The sequence below is a fragment of the Panthera tigris genome, chromosome C1 (genome assembly GCF_018350195.1).
Source record: "Panthera tigris isolate Pti1 chromosome C1, P.tigris_Pti1_mat1.1, whole genome shotgun sequence".
Lineage (NCBI taxonomy): Eukaryota > Metazoa > Chordata > Mammalia > Carnivora > Felidae > Panthera > Panthera tigris.
In genome coordinates this window covers 97,432,192-97,450,608 of record NC_056667.1, presented here as the reverse complement: position 1 = coordinate 97,450,608, position 18,417 = coordinate 97,432,192, and the positions used below count along the sequence as shown (strand labels likewise).

The following is an 18,417-nucleotide window of genomic DNA, read 5'->3' as shown; positions in this document are numbered from 1 at the left end:
GTCTTTGAACTTCTGTTCCTTGCGCCAGGAATGTACTCTCCCATAGAGCCACAGGCTCACTTGTTAGTCATCAGATCTTCAAATGTTATCTCAGTGAGGCCCACTCTACTTAAAAGTCCAACCTTCTTCATACTCCCTAGTACTCTTCTGTTTTATTTCTCCTAGCAATTACCATTAACAGTACACTATGTTTTGGTCTTTAAATTTTCTGTCTTGTCTATTTCCCTCACTAACATGTAAGCTCTACAAAAACAGAGGGTTTCTTTTTTTTGTTCTGTTCACTGTCATATCTCCAGTATCTAGAACTGTGTTTTGCTCTTAGTGGGCATTCAATAAATATTTGCTTAAATTAGTAAGTGTTGAATAAATAATGTTATGAAGGCATACTGGTATAGCCTTTTTCCCCCTACAACTAAATAGATAGAGCTATTAGTATAGCTCTAAAGTTTAGTATAGCTAAAAGGTATAGCCTTTTTCCCCCTACAACTAAATAGATAAAGCTTCTTCAGAATTATGAAACTTCACTAAAAGGACCTTAAGATTTTAAAAACAAATATTATCAAAATTATGATAAGCTGTTCAGATGACCTCACAGAATCAATGAAAAGCATTTATTTGCGTTCAAAATATTTTAATAGTAAAGAATAAAGAGTAAATCTCAATGTGTTCCTAGCATTTAATGGATAACTTTACAAATTTGAAAACTTAGCTAAAACAGTTTTCATAAATACAAGAAAAGGTAAAAACAAAATACAATCTTCTTATTATTTGAATACAATTACAAGATTTCAGGTAACATGTGGTTATTTCAATTTAGGCCAAAATATACAAATTTTAAAAACCAAATTATTTATGCAAAAAGTCTCAATTTCAGAAACTGGCTCTTCAGAAAATAAACATTTTTAATTAACTATAAATAAGATGTTATTAGGCTCCTTAATCACACTTATTTTCTGAAATTAAGCAAATAGCTTTTCTGCATCCTTTAGTTTTTTTTTCCTATCCATTTTGGCAATTACAGCCCAACGATCTTCCCTCATTTTCCTCATAGCTCCAAACTTCAGTGTAGATCCAGGCGTTGTTAGAGATGAAGGGGTCTGAATATAAAATAAAATAAAATCATAATATATCTAATTTAAAAAGATAAAGTCCAGCTTTTGAAATTTGCTTTCTGAAGTAAAAATGAAAAGATACCTGTTTTGGTGTTCTGACACAAAGATGAGGAGTTGGTGGATTATTAGTCTTGTACAGTTTTTTCGATGTGTCTTCTTCTGCTACCATGCCCTTAAAGGAAGATACAAAAATATTAATTTGGAGTCTGTCATCACTGATATTTGTTATTAAGATTTTTCCTACATATCACAGAGAGGAGGAGAAAAACGAGGAAGGGAAAAGAGGAAGAAAGGAGGTAAGAGAAGGGAAGAGAGAGGAGAAAGAGGAGAGAAAAAAGAAGAAAAACTGAAGACAATGACAAAATAAATCCTCCATCTGTCAAACAAGGACATAGATTTGGATTCTATTAACTGTGTTCCTGAAAGGTTATGTGAAATACAAGATGTGTATGAATAGTACTTATTTAGTTATTTCTATTTCAGTTTCAGAGTCTTTATACTACCTTTCCTTCCCCTTCCCCCCAGCCCACTTATTCAAACTCACACTTCAGCTTTAGAATAAGCATTTATAATCCTATAAAGCTATAATGTTATCAATTATCAACTTATGAGTATTGTAATGTCCCTACACAATAGCTAACACGTATTTAGTACTTTATGTTAGAAACTGTTTTAATCACTTTGTGTATTTTAGCTTTAATCCTCACAACAATTTTATGAAGTAGGTATACTATTATTATCCCCATTTTGAGGGTGAAGAATGAAGACACAGAAATATTAAGTAACTTGCCTAAGATTATACAGCTAATAAGAGGTGGAGCCAGGATTCAAATCCAGGTAGGCTGGTTCCAGAATCCATTCTCTTAATAAATATACTACACAGATTTAGTCAGGCAAGCAATCTGTTTACATTATCTTTTCCTGCTCCTAATGTCACATTTACAGAAGCTTCATGAATAAAAATATTCAGAGAGATTTTCATGAATTCTAAGATTTCAGCAGAATTCAGTAATTCATAAAAAGCTGCCTTTTCAGTTATACTCAGAACCAGTATGTACCAGACCAGCTTAGAAAAGAAAAATTTTTTAAATCATCCTGGAAACTGTTAAAATTTTACTCAGTACATAGCAAACTGATAATTCATTAATGACTGCCCAAATAAAAATAAATTAACCCAATTAAAACAAAACCTTATCTGTCCTTCTAACTCTGTAACGTTCACCTTTTCATGTGCTTGTTGGCCATTTATATATCCTCTTTGGAGAAATGTCTATTCAAGTCTTTTGTCCATTTTTAAATTGGGCTGTATGGTTTTTGGTGTTGAATTATAGGGGTTCCTTATGTATTCTATATATTAATCCCTTTTCAAATATATGATTTGAAATATTTTCTGCCACCCTCTAGCTTGTCCTTTCACTTTAATAGTGTCCTTGGATGCACAAAAAATTCTTAATTTTGAAGTCAAATTGATTTATTTTCTTTTTTCTTGGCTGTTTTTGGTGTCATACCCATTAGGTCCTTGCCAAATTCAATGTCATGAAAATTTTCCCAATATTTTCTTCTAAGAACTTCATGGTTTTAGCATTAAGTTTAGATCTTTGATCCATTTTTACTTAATTTTCATATGTGGTATAAAGTAAGAGTCCAACTTCATTCTTTTGCATATGGGTATATCCAGTTCTAGCACCATTTGTTGAAAAAAATGTCTTCTCTACCCACTGAATGGTCTTGGCACTCTTGTCAAAAATCAATTGACTATATATGTGAGGATTTATTTCTGGGCTATTTTATTCCACATATATCTGTCCTTATCCTAGTATTAATCTGCTTAAATTACTAGCTTTGTAGAAAATTTGAAAGTTGAGAACTATGAATCCCCCAACATTATCCTTCTTTTTCAAAATTGTTTTAGCTATTTGGGGACCCATGTAGTTCTGTATGAATTTTAGTATCAGAGGTAATTTTGACATCTTAACAATGTTGTCTTCCTATCCATAAGCAGAATTTTCTCCTATTTCTTTAAGTCTTAATTTCTTCCCGCAATGTTTATAGTTTTCATTGTATTTCAGCGTTTTACCTTCTTGGTTAGATTTGTACCTAAATAATAGTACTAGTAGTAGTAGTAGTAGTAGTAGTAGTAGTAGTGGTAGTAATTTCCTTTTGGATTTTAATCATTGCTGGTGTATAGAAACATAACTGATGTCATGTGTTCTACCCTTCCATGTTGCTGACTTCATTTATTAGCTCTAGTAGCCTTCTTGTGGAGTCTTTGTGATTTTCAATGGATAGGATCATGACATCTGCACATAGCTGTACCCCAGTACTCCATCTGTATGCCGGCTTTTTAGCTCCCTCCCTCTCCCTTTGTCTTTTTTGTCTTGGCTATAACTTCCAGAACAATGTTGACTAGCAGTGGTGAAAACGGATATCCTTGTCTCATTCTTAATCTTAGGGGGAAGTTTTCAATCTGTTACCACTGACTATGATGTTAGCTGTGGATTTTCGGAAGTACTTTTTATCATGCTGAGGAATTTTCCCTTCATTATAAGAGTTTTTAATCATGAAAAAATGTTGGATTTTCTTGAGTGCCTTTTCTATACCAATTGAGATGAATTTTTTCCCTTTGTTCTATTAATGTGATATATTACATTAATTTTCTTATACTGAACCATCCTTGTATTTCTCAGAAAAACCCCACTTGGTCATGGTGAATAGCCCTTGTAATATGATGTGGAATTTGACTAATATTTTGTTGAGGATTTCTACATCTACAATCATAAAAGATAATGGTCTTTAATTTTTTTCTAATGATATCTGTATTTTGCTTTGGTATCAAGGTAATGCTGGCCTCAGGGAATGAGTTAGCATGAGTTCTCTAATTTTTTTGAACTTGAGAAGGTTATATCCTCAAATGTTTGATACAATCCATCAATGAAACCATCTGGTCCAAGGCTTTTCTTTGTTGAGAGTTTTTTTATTACTAATTCAAATTCTTTACTTACTGTAGATAAGTCTGTTGAGATTTTCTATTTCTTCTTGAATCAGTTTAGGTAATTTGTGTTTTGAGGATTTTACCCATTTGTCCATTTCTTCTAGGTTATAAAATTTGTTACCATATAGTCACAGTATTTTTTTATCTCTGAATAATTAGTAATAATGTACCCACTTTCATTTGATTCAAGTTATTTACATCTTGTTAGTGTAGCCAAAGATTTGTCAATTTTGTTCAAATAAATTTTGGTTTCATTGATTTTCTCTATTGTTTTCTATTCTCCGTTTATCTCCCCCTTGAATATTTATTATATCCTTCTTTCTGCTAGCTTTGGGTTTAGTTTGTTCTTCTTTTTCTAGTTACATAAAGTGTAAAGTTAAGTTACTGAACTGAGATCTTTCTTTTTTAGTAGGAATTTGGGAACTATGCCTTTCCTCTGAGTGTGGTTTTTGCTGTATCACATAAATTTTGATATACTGTGCTTTCATTTTTATTCATATCTAAGTCTTAATTTCCCTTGTGACGACTTCTCTGATTAAAACTGTGTTAATTTTCACATTTTCCTACTCTTACTGATTTCTAATTTCATCCCATTGTAGTCAGAGAAGATACTTTGTATGATGGCTATCTTTTAAAATGTATTGAGACTTGTTTTGTAATCTATACGGCTTATCCTGAAGAATATTCCATGTGCACTTGAAAATGATGTGTATTCTGTTGTTGTTGAGTGTTTTGTATAGATCTGTTAGTCCTATTTGCTTTATTGTGGTTTTCCAGTCCTCTATTTCCTTATTTATCTTCTGATTGTTTTATCCTTTATTGAAGGTGGGGTATTGAAGTATCCAACTATTGATGTAGAACTATTAGTCCCTTCAATTTTGTAAAGACTTGCTTCATGTACCTTGAGGATCTGTTATTAGGTATAAATGTTTAAAAGTCTCATATCTTCTTGCTGTACTGAACCTCTTATTAATATAAAATGTCATTCTTTGCCTCTTGCACTTTTTTTATTTAAAACCTATTTTGTTGGATAGAAGTATAGCCAGCCCAGATCTTTTATGGTTACTATTTGCATGGGATATCTTTTTCTACCTTTTGACTTTCAATTTGTGTCTTTGGCTCTAAGATGAGTCTCTTTTAGACAAGACACTAGTTGGATCATTCTTTATTCTGTAAATCTATGTTGATTGGAAAGTGTAATCCATTTAAAGTAATTACAATAAAGAGAGACTAACTTCTGCCTATTTGCTGTTTGTTTTCTATATGCCTTATAGGTTTGTTGTTTCTCTCTCATTTTCTCCATCACTGTCTTCTTTTATGGCTAGGTGATTTTTTTTTTTTTTGTAGTGAAATGTTTCAATTCCCTTTTCATTTCCTTTTGTGTATATTCTACAGATTTTTTTTGTATGGTTACCATGGGGATTACATTTAACATCCTATAATGTTATAACAATCTAATTTGAATTTATACCAACTTCACTTCAATAGCCTGCAAAAATCCTGCTCTTATACAGCTCCATGCTCCTTTTCTGTTATTGATGTCACAAATTACATCTTTATACCTTGGGTACCCAGTAATGTAGATTAACAATTCTGATGCAATTTCTTTCAAATCCTGTAGAAAATAAAAGGTGGAGTTACAAACAAAATTACAATGCTAGCTTTTATAAGTTCCTGTGTAAATTATTTGGTAACTCCCTCAGCTTTTGTTTATCTGGGAATGTCTTAATTTCTCCCTCATTTTTGAAGAACAGTTTTTGCAGGTATCAAATTCTCAGTTGACGATTTTCTTCTTTCAGCACTTTGAATATGGAAAACTATTGTCTTCTGGTTTCCAAGTCTTCTCAGTGAGAAATCAGCTGATAATTGTATTGAGAGTACCTTGTTTGTGATGAGTTGATTCTCACTACTTTCAAGATTCTCTTTGTCTTTAGACAGTTTGATTATAATGTGTTTTGACGTGAGTCTGTTTGATTTTATACTACTTAGAATTCAACGAGCTTCTTGGATTTGTAGATTCATTTTCTTTCATCAAAGTTTGAGAAGTTTTCAGCTATTACTTTTTCAAATATTTTTTCCCCTTTTTCTCTCTCTTCTTCTTGGACTCGTACAAAACATATATTGATATGTTTGATGATGTCCCACAAGTCTCAGGCTGCCTACTCACTTTTCCTTTTTTCTTTCCTTTCCTCAAACTCAGTAATTTCAATGATCCTATTTCCAAATTCATCAATTCTTCTGCTTACTCAAATCTTTTGAATCTCTCTAATGAACTTTTCATTTTAAGTTACTGTACTTTCAACTCCAGGATTCCTTCTTGGTTCTTTTTATAATTTCTATCTCTTTATTGGTATTCTCATTTTAGTCATACATCATTTTTCTGTCTTTGTCTATGTCTTCGTTTAGCTCTTTCAGCATCTTTAAGATGGTTGTTTTGAAACCTTTATCTAGTAAGCCCAACATCTGGGCTTCCTCAGGGACATTTTCTGCTGACTTGTTCTGTTCCTTTGTATAGCCATACTTTCCTTTTCTTTGTATACCTTGTGATTTTTGTTGAAAACTAGACACTGGAATCTTATAATTAGATAGGTCTGCAAATCAGATTCTTCACTTTCCCCAGGGTTTGCTGTAGTGGGTTAGTTTTGTTTTTATTTTATGTTGTATAAGTTTCTATGCCAGGGATCAGGATGAGGTGAAAATTTGAGATCTCAGGTTTTTTCTGAGCCGGTCTTTCCCTGGGCACATGTAGTGGTTTTAAATACCCCATAAATGTGAGTGCTTTTGAATGTACTAATTCTTAAATGCCTGGTCTTCCAAAGAAGAAAAATGAAAAGAAGAGGAAGGCAAAAAAAAAACAAAAAAAAAAACAAAAAGACAAAAAAAAACCCCACAGGTACAGTTCACTTAAATCCTCTAAGAAGACACAAGCCAGCGAGGGTTGAAAGAATGACAGGAAGTTTCTGTGCCTGCACCTCAGTGGTGAGAAGCAGCAATCATGATATGGAACAATGAACCTTGATACTCAGAGAAAAAGTCCTTGTTGCTTACCCTGGCTATGGCCAAGACCTGAGCATAGCTGTCTGCCACAGGCCTATGGATTGGATGATAGGTAGTTACCACCATTCTTAAGGTTGCAAACTTAACTATAATTTACCAAGTTGCAACCCTGGAAACTGCAAGCATTCAAATAGTCTCCAGAGCTCCAAAATAGTTACTTCTGGCAATTTCTGCAAGTACAATTGCTATCTAGGTGGAGAAATAAATTTGTGGTATGTCCTACTCCACCATCTTCTCCAAGATCACTTAGACAATCCATTTTTACATCTAACTTTTTATAATAATTTGAATGTTCATCAAAATTTAAACACAACAGTTAAGAAATTTACAAAAATAGTAACTTCAAATGATAATTATAACCAAATAAACAGACATGAAATGTCTTTTTAGACAAGTGGAAATAATTGTGTATACATATAATAGTGTAGTATGTTTATGGTGTTGCAAAGTTGTGATGCTCCTTTTAAAAATGAGATGAGTCATTTTGAATCTCAGATCAGCTAAATTCACACTGCTAGAAAAATAGTAGGGATTCCAACCCTGGAGTGTCTAATCCCAGAGCTCATAGTCTTTCTACTAATTCTCCTTACATTTTTATATATCTGGACTTCAGTTTAAGCTGGAAGTTACTATGTACATGGTCTTACATAGGCTTTGGAGCTAGATGGTCTGTGTTCAAATTTTGGCTCCCTGCCTTACTAGCTATGTGATCTTGGGCAAGGTATCTGTGTGACTCAGTTTCCTCTTCTGTAAAATGAGAACAGCAACATTGTCTATACTTCTTAAACAGGAGATTGTTCTAAGAAATAATCTATGTAGTCTTTGAAACATTGCTTGGTTCAGTTTTAATCATTAAAATGTTAACATCTATAAAACAAGAGGTACTTGAGTAAGGATTCTGTATGTTAACTTCAATAATTAAAGTTTTAAGACTTCAGCTACTCATTTTTCCAGAACAAAGAAGTCCCAAAAAAGCTTGAAGAATCTCAAAAGTTGTAAGTGGCAACAATGAAACAAGTGCTTTTAACTGGAATTTTGTAATTAGGAATCTTTGGTATATTGCTTCATTCTGTGTGATGAGATTTATTTGGTTTTAAATTAAATGAATCTAAGTTTAACTATTCTCAATAAATCAATATTATAACTTCAGAAAACACTGGTATGTGTGGATACACTCATGGTAGGGAGTAATTACTAATACAAACTGCTAGGGGAAATATCTTCCTTAAACAACTCATCTTTAATACATTAACTCTTTAAGAATAATAGTAATGTTATACCTTGATACAGATTTCAACCAAAAAGTGGTATAAAATGAAGTAACATGTATATTAGCAAAATCAAAAGGGGCCCTAAATAACAAATTTGGCCATAGCAAGATTCATCTAACCTTTCTGAAAGAAAGAAAGAGGAAGAAGAAAAGAAACAAAAAAAGAGAAAATGTGGTTAAAAATTCCTTGTAACACTCTGCTGGAAAACAAGATTGTTAATCATGTGTCAACTATGTTACATTAAGTAATTCAAAATGCCATGTTTACTGAAGTTAGATTATTTGAACCCTATCCGAAATGCTGCAAAAGCATATAGGGCTCTGTGTTGTAGTAGAGTTCTACTATATTTTAGTATTGCAATGGTAGATGCTATGTGTATATATTATACATATACATCAAAAAGTAATGTATAAAAATAATGAATAATGTAAACAAGTAATAAATACTGATTTGTAGTATTTTTACCAAAAGATCAGTAGTTTCTGAACTATCCGAGTTAATATCAAACTCAAAGACCATTTTTCTCTTTTTATTACTTTCTTCGGTAGGTATATTCTTGCTTTCTCTCTGCTGAATTTTTAGTTTCGTTGGTGTCTTCACAGTATATGCCTATCCAAAAAGAAAAACAATACATTTTCCCATCAAAAACCCCGTATTATTAATAAAGGCAAGTTAAGTCTTTAGCAATCAATAACTCTCAATTATTAGTGGAATGTATATAGAGATTTTTGATAAGAATTTAATTCAGGTATTTTTGATGCTAAAACTTACAACTTCCTTCCAAAAATTTTTAATAGAAAACTTTTTCTTTGTCCTTCCCTTCAACTTACTGAAGAAAATAATGGCAGGAGAGAGTGCGGAGAGACACTCTTCAACTTCAGGAGTCAACGATCTTAAGAAGAGGGATTTTTAACTTTTTTAACAATGATTCAGACCAAAAAACAGAGTGAGTTTAGCTCTCTCTACAAAAATCCTTACTGATTTATGAGAAAATAGGTATGCTTATATTTTGTTGATTAAGTAATTCACATTAGTCAATGTTTAGTATTCCATATTTCCCCGTAAGTTTTACAATTTTTTTTCAAGTACCTTAAAAAGTTAGGTCAGTGACATCAGCAAAAATGGCACAGTAAGGTACTCCAAAAATTTTCTCTTCCATAAAGCAATAAAATACTAGTAAAATGGTCAAAGTCCACTTTTTCAGAACTCTGGAAATTAACCAAAAGCTTGTCACAAACTGTAGTGTTTATTTAAAAAAAATAATAATTGGCAGAGGGGTGCCTGGGTGGCTCAGTCAGTTAAGCTTCTGACTTCAGCTCAGGTCATAATCTCACAGTTTGTGGGTTCAAGCCCTATATCAGGCTCTGTGCTGGCAGCTTAGAGCCTGGAGCCTCCTTAGGATTCTGTGTCTCCCTCTCTCTCTGCCCCTCCCCCACTCATGTTCGCTCGCTCTCTCTCTCTCAAAACTAAACATTAAATTTTTTTTAATTATAAAATAAAATAAAATAAAATAATTGGCAGAACTTCCATAAGAACAGCAAGCTTTGCGGTGTCTTAACTTTTCTTCATCCTAGCTCCCATTCTCTATGTTACCCATAAAAATAACATCCCACACTCCCGGTCCAGACTGGCAGCCATTAGTCAGAGCAAAACAAAATTGAGAGCTCTTTCAAAGCTTTTATTCCCAAAGAGTTGTCATTATTTGACCGGTCTAGGGGTTCTGTGAAAGACCTCACAAGCTAGTCTGTATTTAACCTGATTCAGAACTCATTCAGTACAAAAGCTTTCTCTTTGGTGTTGAGTAGGACACAGCATTTATCAAGACAATTATAGACAAGTGTTTTCACTTTGCAGTTCCATGAGGCAATGATTTTAACAGGTCAAATGATAAACTAGACAAAAACTTCAAAAATTCTGGCATTCCTGGAAATGTAGAAAGCCACACATGCATAGGACTGTGAACAAGCACAGGAAAGACCTAAGAAGGCCCTAGCTGAGCTTGAAGATTCAGTTATCAATGGTCTGGCTGAGTGCTGAAGGTATACCCTAATAAGTACCTACAGTCCATTGGTAAAAATTGGGAGATTTATTGGTACAGGCTCAGTTGGTTCAAACATTAGCTGAACATTAAGCTAACCAAGTAGAAACTTCAGTGGCACTCAAAGAATACAAACTTTACAGAATTAGTTTAGAAAAGTCACTAAACAAACAACAACTATAACAAGCAGAAACAACAAACCCTAAGGACAGGGGTGAATCTGATCTCCACAGCTGTCACATTATGTTATTTTTAGTGTTCAGATTTCAAGAAAAAATTATGAGACATGCAAAGAAACAAAAAACTATGGCCCATCACAGGGGTTGGGATGGTACAATCAAAAGAAACTATCCCTAAGGAAGACCTGTCATGGATTTCCTAGACAAAGGCTTTAAGTCAGTTATTTTAAATATGTTCAAGGAGCTGAAGAAACCCATATCTAAAGAAATAAAGTATGATGACAATCTCTAACCAAATGGAATTATCAATAAAGATAAAACTTATTTTTTTTTAAAAGAACCAAATTGAAAATTGCAGTTGAAAAGTATAACTGAAATGAAAAGTTCAGTAGAGGGGCTCAATATCAGATTAAAGCAGAAAGAATCCATGAACCTGAAGATAGTTCAATTGAAATTATCTGGTCTAAGAAATAGAAAGAAGAAAAATGAACATGGCCTCAGAGACTTGTGGGACACCATCAAGTATACATAATGGGAGTTCCAAGATAAGAGCAGAGAAAGGGAAGAAGAAACATTTGAAAAAATAATGGCTGAAAACCTCCCAAATTTGGTGAAAACATTAATCTATGCACCCAAGAAGCTCAACAAACTCCAAGGAGGAAAAACTCAATTAGAACTACACTTAGACATACAATCAAACTGTCAAAAGTCAAAGACAAACTAGAAGCAGTAAGAGACAAGTGACTCATTACATACAGTTGATTTCTACCATAAAGCATGGAGTTAAAACAGCTATAGGTTGACTCCAAAGCACTTAAAAAAACCTGTTTCCAAATAATTCTATATACACCAAAACCATCCAGTAAAGAAAACTATATAATTATAAAAGATAGTATACATGTATTTCTGTTTATAATTCTTTTTTCCTATCTAATCTAAAATATAGACACATAAGGCAATAATTATTATACTGTATCAATGGGCTTAAAATGTATAAATATATGATTTGCATGACAATGATATCAAAAGAGAGAGGGAATGAAACTAAGTTTGGGCAAAGTTTTTGTATACCGTTGAAATTACATTGGTATTAATTCAAACTAAATCATTTTAAGACGTTAATACTCAGGTAATCACTAAGAAAATAATTCAAAAAGTATAATAAAAAAACAAGAGGATTAAAACGGTATACTAGAAAATACTTAGGGGCACCTAGGGCTCACTTGGTTAAGTGCCCAACTCTTGGTTTCAGCTCAGGTCACGATCTTACGGTTTGTGAGCTCCACACTGGGGTCCATGCTGACAGCTCAGAGTCTGCTTGGGATTCTCTCTCTCCCTCTTTCTTTGCTCCTCCCCACTCATGCTCTCTCTCCCTCAAAATAAATAAATAAATAAATACATACATAAACTTTAAAAATTTAAGATCAAGACTAGGGAAGTATGCCAACTAAATGCAAAGTGGTATCCTGGATTGAATCCTGGAAGAGTAAGAAAACATTAATGGAAAAATAAAGTTTAGTTAACAGTAATGTACCAATGTATGTTTCTTAGTTTTGATAAATGTACATGGTAATGTAAGATGTTAACAATGTAGAAAACTGAGTGACTGGTATAAAGGAATTCTCTGTACTACCTTTGCAATTTTCCTGTAAATCTAAAATTATGGTAAAAATGTTCTTTTTTAAAAAGTAAAGTCACCACAGCCATGAGAATGGCTAAAATCAAAAAGATAAAAAGTACCATGTGGTAGCAAGGATGTGGGGCAACTAGAACTCTCACTCGCTGTTAGCTTAGATATAAATTGATGTAATGATTTTTTTTTTAAATGATTGGCAGTGTGGTACAACAAGAAACATACCTTTAGTTTTTGTCCCTGGTTCCTGACAGAGAACTTCTAAAACCCATGTAATTTTCTAAGTGAAAGGAGCATCTTTTGGTACAACATTTGGTCTTTGTTGACAGTAATGTGATAGGAGTCTTTTCCTATTCAGAATGAACTCCTTTCAACTGGACAAGAGTTAATGTTAATGAAACAATTGGCAGTAAAGGGCACCTACATAACTTCAGGATGGTAGCTTATTGCCGGAAAAAAACAAGGTTTGATTAGAAGTTTGTAACCTTTCAGTTCCACCCCCTGACCTCCTGGGAGGGGAGAGAGGTTGGAGATTGAGTTACCAATGGCCATGATTTAACCAATCATGCTAGGTAGTGAAATCTCCATTAAAAAGAAACCCTAAACGATAGGGTTCTGAGAATGTCCATGTTGGCAAACACACAGAGGTGCTGCTGGAAGGATGGAACTCCTGAAGAGAGCATGGAAGCTCTATACCCCTTCCCCTATACCCTGCCCTACTCATCTTTTCCATTTGGCTGTTCCTGGGTTGTATCCTTTATAATACACTGGTAATAGTAAGTAAAGGAATTTCCTGAGTTCTGTGAGTCATTCTAGCAAATTAGCAAACCTGAGGAGGGGGTTGTGGGAACCCCCAATTTAGAGCCAGTTGGTCAGTAGTACAAGTGGCAAACCAGGATTGTGACTGGTGTCTGAAGTGGAAGCAGTCTTATGAGACTGAGCCCTAACTTACTGGGATCTACATTAGCTCCAGGTAGTGTGAGAATTTAATCAAGTTGTGGGACACCTAGTTGGTGTCTGCAATCAGAGAACTGGCATGAGGGGGAAAAAAACAAAAAACAAAAAACACATGTTTTGTATCACAGTAAAAAACAGCTCAGGCAATATCTATTAAAATGTAACATATTATGCATAATGCTATTACCCAGCAATTTCATTCCTAAAGACATACCCAACCAAAATACATACATGTCAAATACTAGAATTTTTATAGCAACACTGTTCATAAAAGTCCCATCTGGAAACTACCCAAAAGTCCACTAACAATACAATAAATAAAATATGGCACATCATACAATGGATTACTATACAGGAACAAAAACAGAGAATCTACAACTTAAAGCAACAATATAGATGAGTCCCACAAACATAATGTTAAATGAATAAAGCCAAAACAAAAATAATGATTCTGTTTATAGAAAATGCAAAAACAGATACATCAAATATTAGAGTTGGGACAGTAGTTAGCCTTGGGGGAGAAGCTAGTAAGGGGGCAAGAAGATCTTCAGAGGTGATAGTAATGTTCTGTATTTTATTGTGAATGCTGATTACTAAAAAAGTCATCTTTAGTTTGTAAAGATTCATCCAATTGTATAATTAAGACCTGGGCATTTTTTTTGCATATATTTCAATAAAAAGTTTTTTTTTTTAAGTAAGGTTCATTTTCTATAAAGATCATTTTATGTGAATAATATAGTTATAAATACAACAAAATAATTTTATATAAAAGCCTCTCTAAGTCATGTAGTTTACTAATTTTCATAATTTCCATGGTGTGGATAATATGTATCAACAGGATGTGAGAGACTCTTCTTTTTGCTCTGGAACTGTTAACTGGGGCACAAAGCTGTGGAAAAAAGTGCTAGTAACCCATATTCTAAAGAAAGTAACCTATGATTAAAGCCTGGATCCTTCGATCCTTCTTTCGGGCTTATTAAAAAGTGGTTAAACTGGCCATACAAGCACCAAACACCTCCTTTCTGGGAAGAAAAGAGGTTTCCTTATCTTAAGGAAACTGAGAAGGAAAGGTATGAAATTTCAACTTAGAAGGATACAAAGAGGTAGAGATATTTTTCCCTTCAAGTTCCAAGCCAAGTGAGGAAGTAATATAAAACTAGGGACACCTTTAAGAAGATACACACTTAATGTATACCTCACTAGATACACACTTAGGAAGAAATTTCATTTGTCTTTGCATCTGGCTGAATAGTTTAGAGTATAAAGAAATTAGAGAGAGAGATGGATGGTGGTGGGGGAGGGGAGGCGGGCCAGAGTAGACATTCTGTACTACCATTTAGCACGGAAAGGCTGAATGAATTCCCCATGGATTAAGTGGGCATATGGAAGATAGCTAGTAACTCAGCCACCTCCTGGTGGTACCTGATCCACCAAGGGCTGACTGCTAAGTAAAGGACTCTCCCAGCAAGATGATGAAGGGTAAATAACAAAGGAAGCAACTGGGGTGAAAAATGCCAAGTCAGAACCAGATTTCCCACATCAGGGAATGCCACCTGGTGAATGCCAAAAATTTACGGAATCTGCCCAAGATGTCATTAAGTTGTAGACAGTAATTTAAAAAAAAATTTTTTTTAACTTAAAAAAAAAAAAAAAAGGAAACCATTTCATGCTGGTATCACAAAAACTGAATTGGTTTTATATATGTATGTGCAATACCAGATATATGGCATATGATACTAAAACCTTTTTTAACCAAAACATTATGAACTTCTTAGAAATTTTAGCAACCAACCTTTGGCAATGGTGTGGATAAAGTACTTTTGGCAGATGTCCACAAATAGTCTCTTTTGTCTTTGGATTTGCCATTGTCCACTGATGTGATGTTTCTGGATATATTTTGTGAAGGAGCTACTTTAGAATCAAACTTCCAATAATGAGTTTCAGGTGTTTCCAACAGAGATGTCTGTGTTTTCTATATTGAACAACAAATAGGAATAAAATCATCACTATATGTCATTTAAAGTGCAGCAACTACTAGAGATAACACTGGAATAAACTAGAATTTACCCCCAAATTTATTATTAAATAACTTTCAATAAATTATATCTATCACTTTATTTTCCCATTTAAGATGAAAATGGTATCTGCCCCTCTCTGTCTTCACAGAGCTGCTATAAAAAGAAATAAAACATCTCAACTCTCTAACTGACCAAAAGTTGAGGATTTGCTAAAGAAAAACCTCTATTCCTGGTAGCAAAAAAGCCTTTCTTTGTTGTTCATTACAATAGTCTAAAAGCCAGAGGGCAGTTTATTCTCATTTCTATCCATTCTCTTTTATGCTTTCGTATTTCTTCTCTCTCATCTATAAAAATATCGCCTTTCCTATCCACCAGCCTTACTCCCCACCAAAAAAAAAAAAAAAAAAAAAGAAAGAAAAGAAAAGAAAGAAAAATAGGTAAGAAAACCTATAAAAGTAAAGAACCAGAAATTTTTTCCAGGAGGAAAAAAAAATGTTTGTTTTTTTTTTTTTAAGAAAAAAATTTTTTTGAAGAAAAAAATTTTCTTCAATTCTGAAACAAATTGCAAATTTACTTTAAATACTTAGGTTTTATTTCAATTCAATGTCTTCCATTTTTTTTCTACCTTCATATGTATCTTCTCTTTAGCATCTGACCTATCTTTCTAGTAAAAGTTCGTAGTAGCTACTTTAGTGGAATTGTGTTAGTTGCTTTGTATTTTATCACTTCTCCTGGTTGCCACTGTCTCCATGCATGGCAATTACTCACAAGAAAAAACGGAGCACATACAAACCACACACAAAGGGCTATTCTCAAAAGTTCAGTGGTTAAGTCTGCCATAAATTTAAATTAGGAGGGTATAAGATGCAGGATTAAGAGGTGACCACATGTGCTATAAAAATATTGGGAGTAGGGGAGCCCGGGTGGCTCAGTCAGTTGAGCATCGGACTCTTGATTTCAGCTCAAGTCATGATCCCAGGGTCGTGGGATTCAGCCCCGTGTCGAGCTCCCTGCTGAGCATGGAGCCTGGTTAAGGTTTGTTCTCTCTCTCTCCGCCCCCGCAAGTTCCCCCTCTCCCCCCTTTACAACTTTCACACTCTCACTCTCTAAATTAATTAATTTTAATTTAAAAATGAAAAAACTTGGGGCACCTGGGTGGCTCAGTCGGTTAGGTGTCCAACTTCGGCTCAGGTCATGATCTTGTGGTTTGTGATTTCAAGCCCTGCATCAGTCTCTGTGCTGACAGCTCAGAGACTGGAGCCTGCTTCAGATTCTGTGTCTCCCTCTCTCTCTCTGCCCCTCCCCCACTCGCACTTTCTCTCTCTCAAAAGTAAATAAAACATTTAAAAATTTTTAATAAAAAATCCCACACTGGGGCGCCTGGGTGGCTCAGTCAGTTGAGCAACTGACTTCGGCTCAGGTCATGATCTCATAGCTCGTGAGTTCAAGCCCCGTGTCGGGCTCTGTGCTGACAGCTCAGAGCCTGGAGCTTGCTTCGGATTCTATGTCTCCCTCTCTCTCTGCCCCTAACCCACTCGCATTCTGTCTCTCTCTCAAAAATAAACATTAAAAAAAAAATTTTTTTTAAATCCCACACTGGACTAATCAATAGACAAATGGATAAGGAGGATGTGGTATACATACACACACACACACACACACACACACACACACACACACACACACAGAGGAATATTACATAACTGTATAAAAAAGGATGAGATTGTGCCATCTGAGACACCACGGATGGACCTAGAAGCTATTATGCCAAATGAAATAAGTCAGACTAAGAAAGACAAATACCATATTATTTCACTCATATGTGAAATCCAAAAACAACAACAACAACAAAAGAATAAACAAAAAGCAGAATCAGACCTATAAATACACAGAACAAACTGATGGTAGTCAGATGGGAAGAGGATGGGAGAATGGGCAAAATTGGTGACAGGAAGTGAGAGATACAGGCTTCCAGTTAGGAAATGAATGAGTCACAGGAATAAAAAGCTCAGCATAAAGACTACAGTCAATGATATTATCATGGTGATGTAATAGGACAGATGGTAGCTACACTTGTGGTGAACACAGGATAATGTATAAACTTGTTGAATCACTATGTTGTACCTGAACTTACATAACGCTGTATGTTGACTATATTTTAAAAAACAGAACAAAACATTAGACTAAGAGTCAAGGAATATACTCTTTTCTCCTCAATCTTTTACTATCTTGCTGGGTGATTCTAAGTAAATCTCCAAGTACCTCTTGGCTTAAATCTGTCCATCTACATAAATCAAGGAGCTAAATGAGGTGATGTGTAGGCTTCTGCCCAGTTCTAGAGATCTCACTTCATAATCTTTTTTCCAGCAGGTATAAATTTTGGTAGCTTTTTTTCACACACTTGCATTTTTGTATCCTCCTTCCTAAATATTTCTGCATCATAGTTGATAACACAATTTTGATGGAAGTAAATCTTTTTGCTCTCTGGACTTATCAGGAGTCATCCTCAGAATTTCCAAAATGTAGCTGTTTTCATAGACAAATTTTTCTCTCTTGAAAGGACTGATAATGACAACTACACCACCTTGTGGCCAAGTCTAGGAATTTAACACTTCCTGGGGTAGAAGGGTAGTTTGAAAGAAAATTCACCCCCATTCTAGAATACTGAAATATTCCCCTTCATAATAAGTCATAGAAATGTATATATTCTCCTACCAGTTCATTCTTTTCTGAAGGTTACATTTCTAGTGATGCATATACAGGCATATCTCCTTTCGCTACACTTCACTTTACTGTGTTTCAGATGCCGTGTGTTTTTTGATGTTTTTTGTTTGTGTGTCAAGCAAGCCTATTGGCAACATTTTTCCTTAACCATTTTGCTCACTTACTGGAACTTTTTTCTCTTTGTGTCACATCCTGATAATTCTTACAATATGTCAAACTTCTCCATTATTGTTATATTTGTTATGGTAATCTGTGATTGGTGATCTTTGATGTTACTATTGTAATTGTCTGGGGGCACCATGAATCACACCCTCATAAGATGGCTAACTTAACTGTTAAATGCTGTGCGTGTTCTGATTGCTCCACTGACCACCCAATCCCCATCCTTCTCCCTCTCCTGGAGCCTCCCTATTCACTGAGACCCAACAAAACTGAA

General features: G+C 34.3%; 1 protein-coding gene across 1 annotated transcript in view; it reads right to left on the bottom strand.

Annotated features, from left to right (window-relative positions):
* Nucleotides 1–666: 666 nt before the first annotated feature.
* The window catches only part of SYCP1 (synaptonemal complex protein 1), a 126,787-nt gene continuing 109,036 nt past the window's right edge, over nucleotides 667–18,417 (bottom strand). Inside the window, exons 29-32 of the mRNA XM_042993787.1 lie at nucleotides 15,032–15,211; nucleotides 8,898–9,041; nucleotides 1,195–1,284; nucleotides 667–1,097 (exon numbers count right to left, since the gene is read on the bottom strand). Of these exons, the coding sequence (XP_042849721.1) occupies nucleotides 960–1,097; nucleotides 1,195–1,284; nucleotides 8,898–9,041; nucleotides 15,032–15,211 (552 nt within the window). The 3' untranslated portion in view covers nucleotides 667–959. The remainder of the gene's footprint in view (nucleotides 1,098–1,194; nucleotides 1,285–8,897; nucleotides 9,042–15,031; nucleotides 15,212–18,417) is intronic.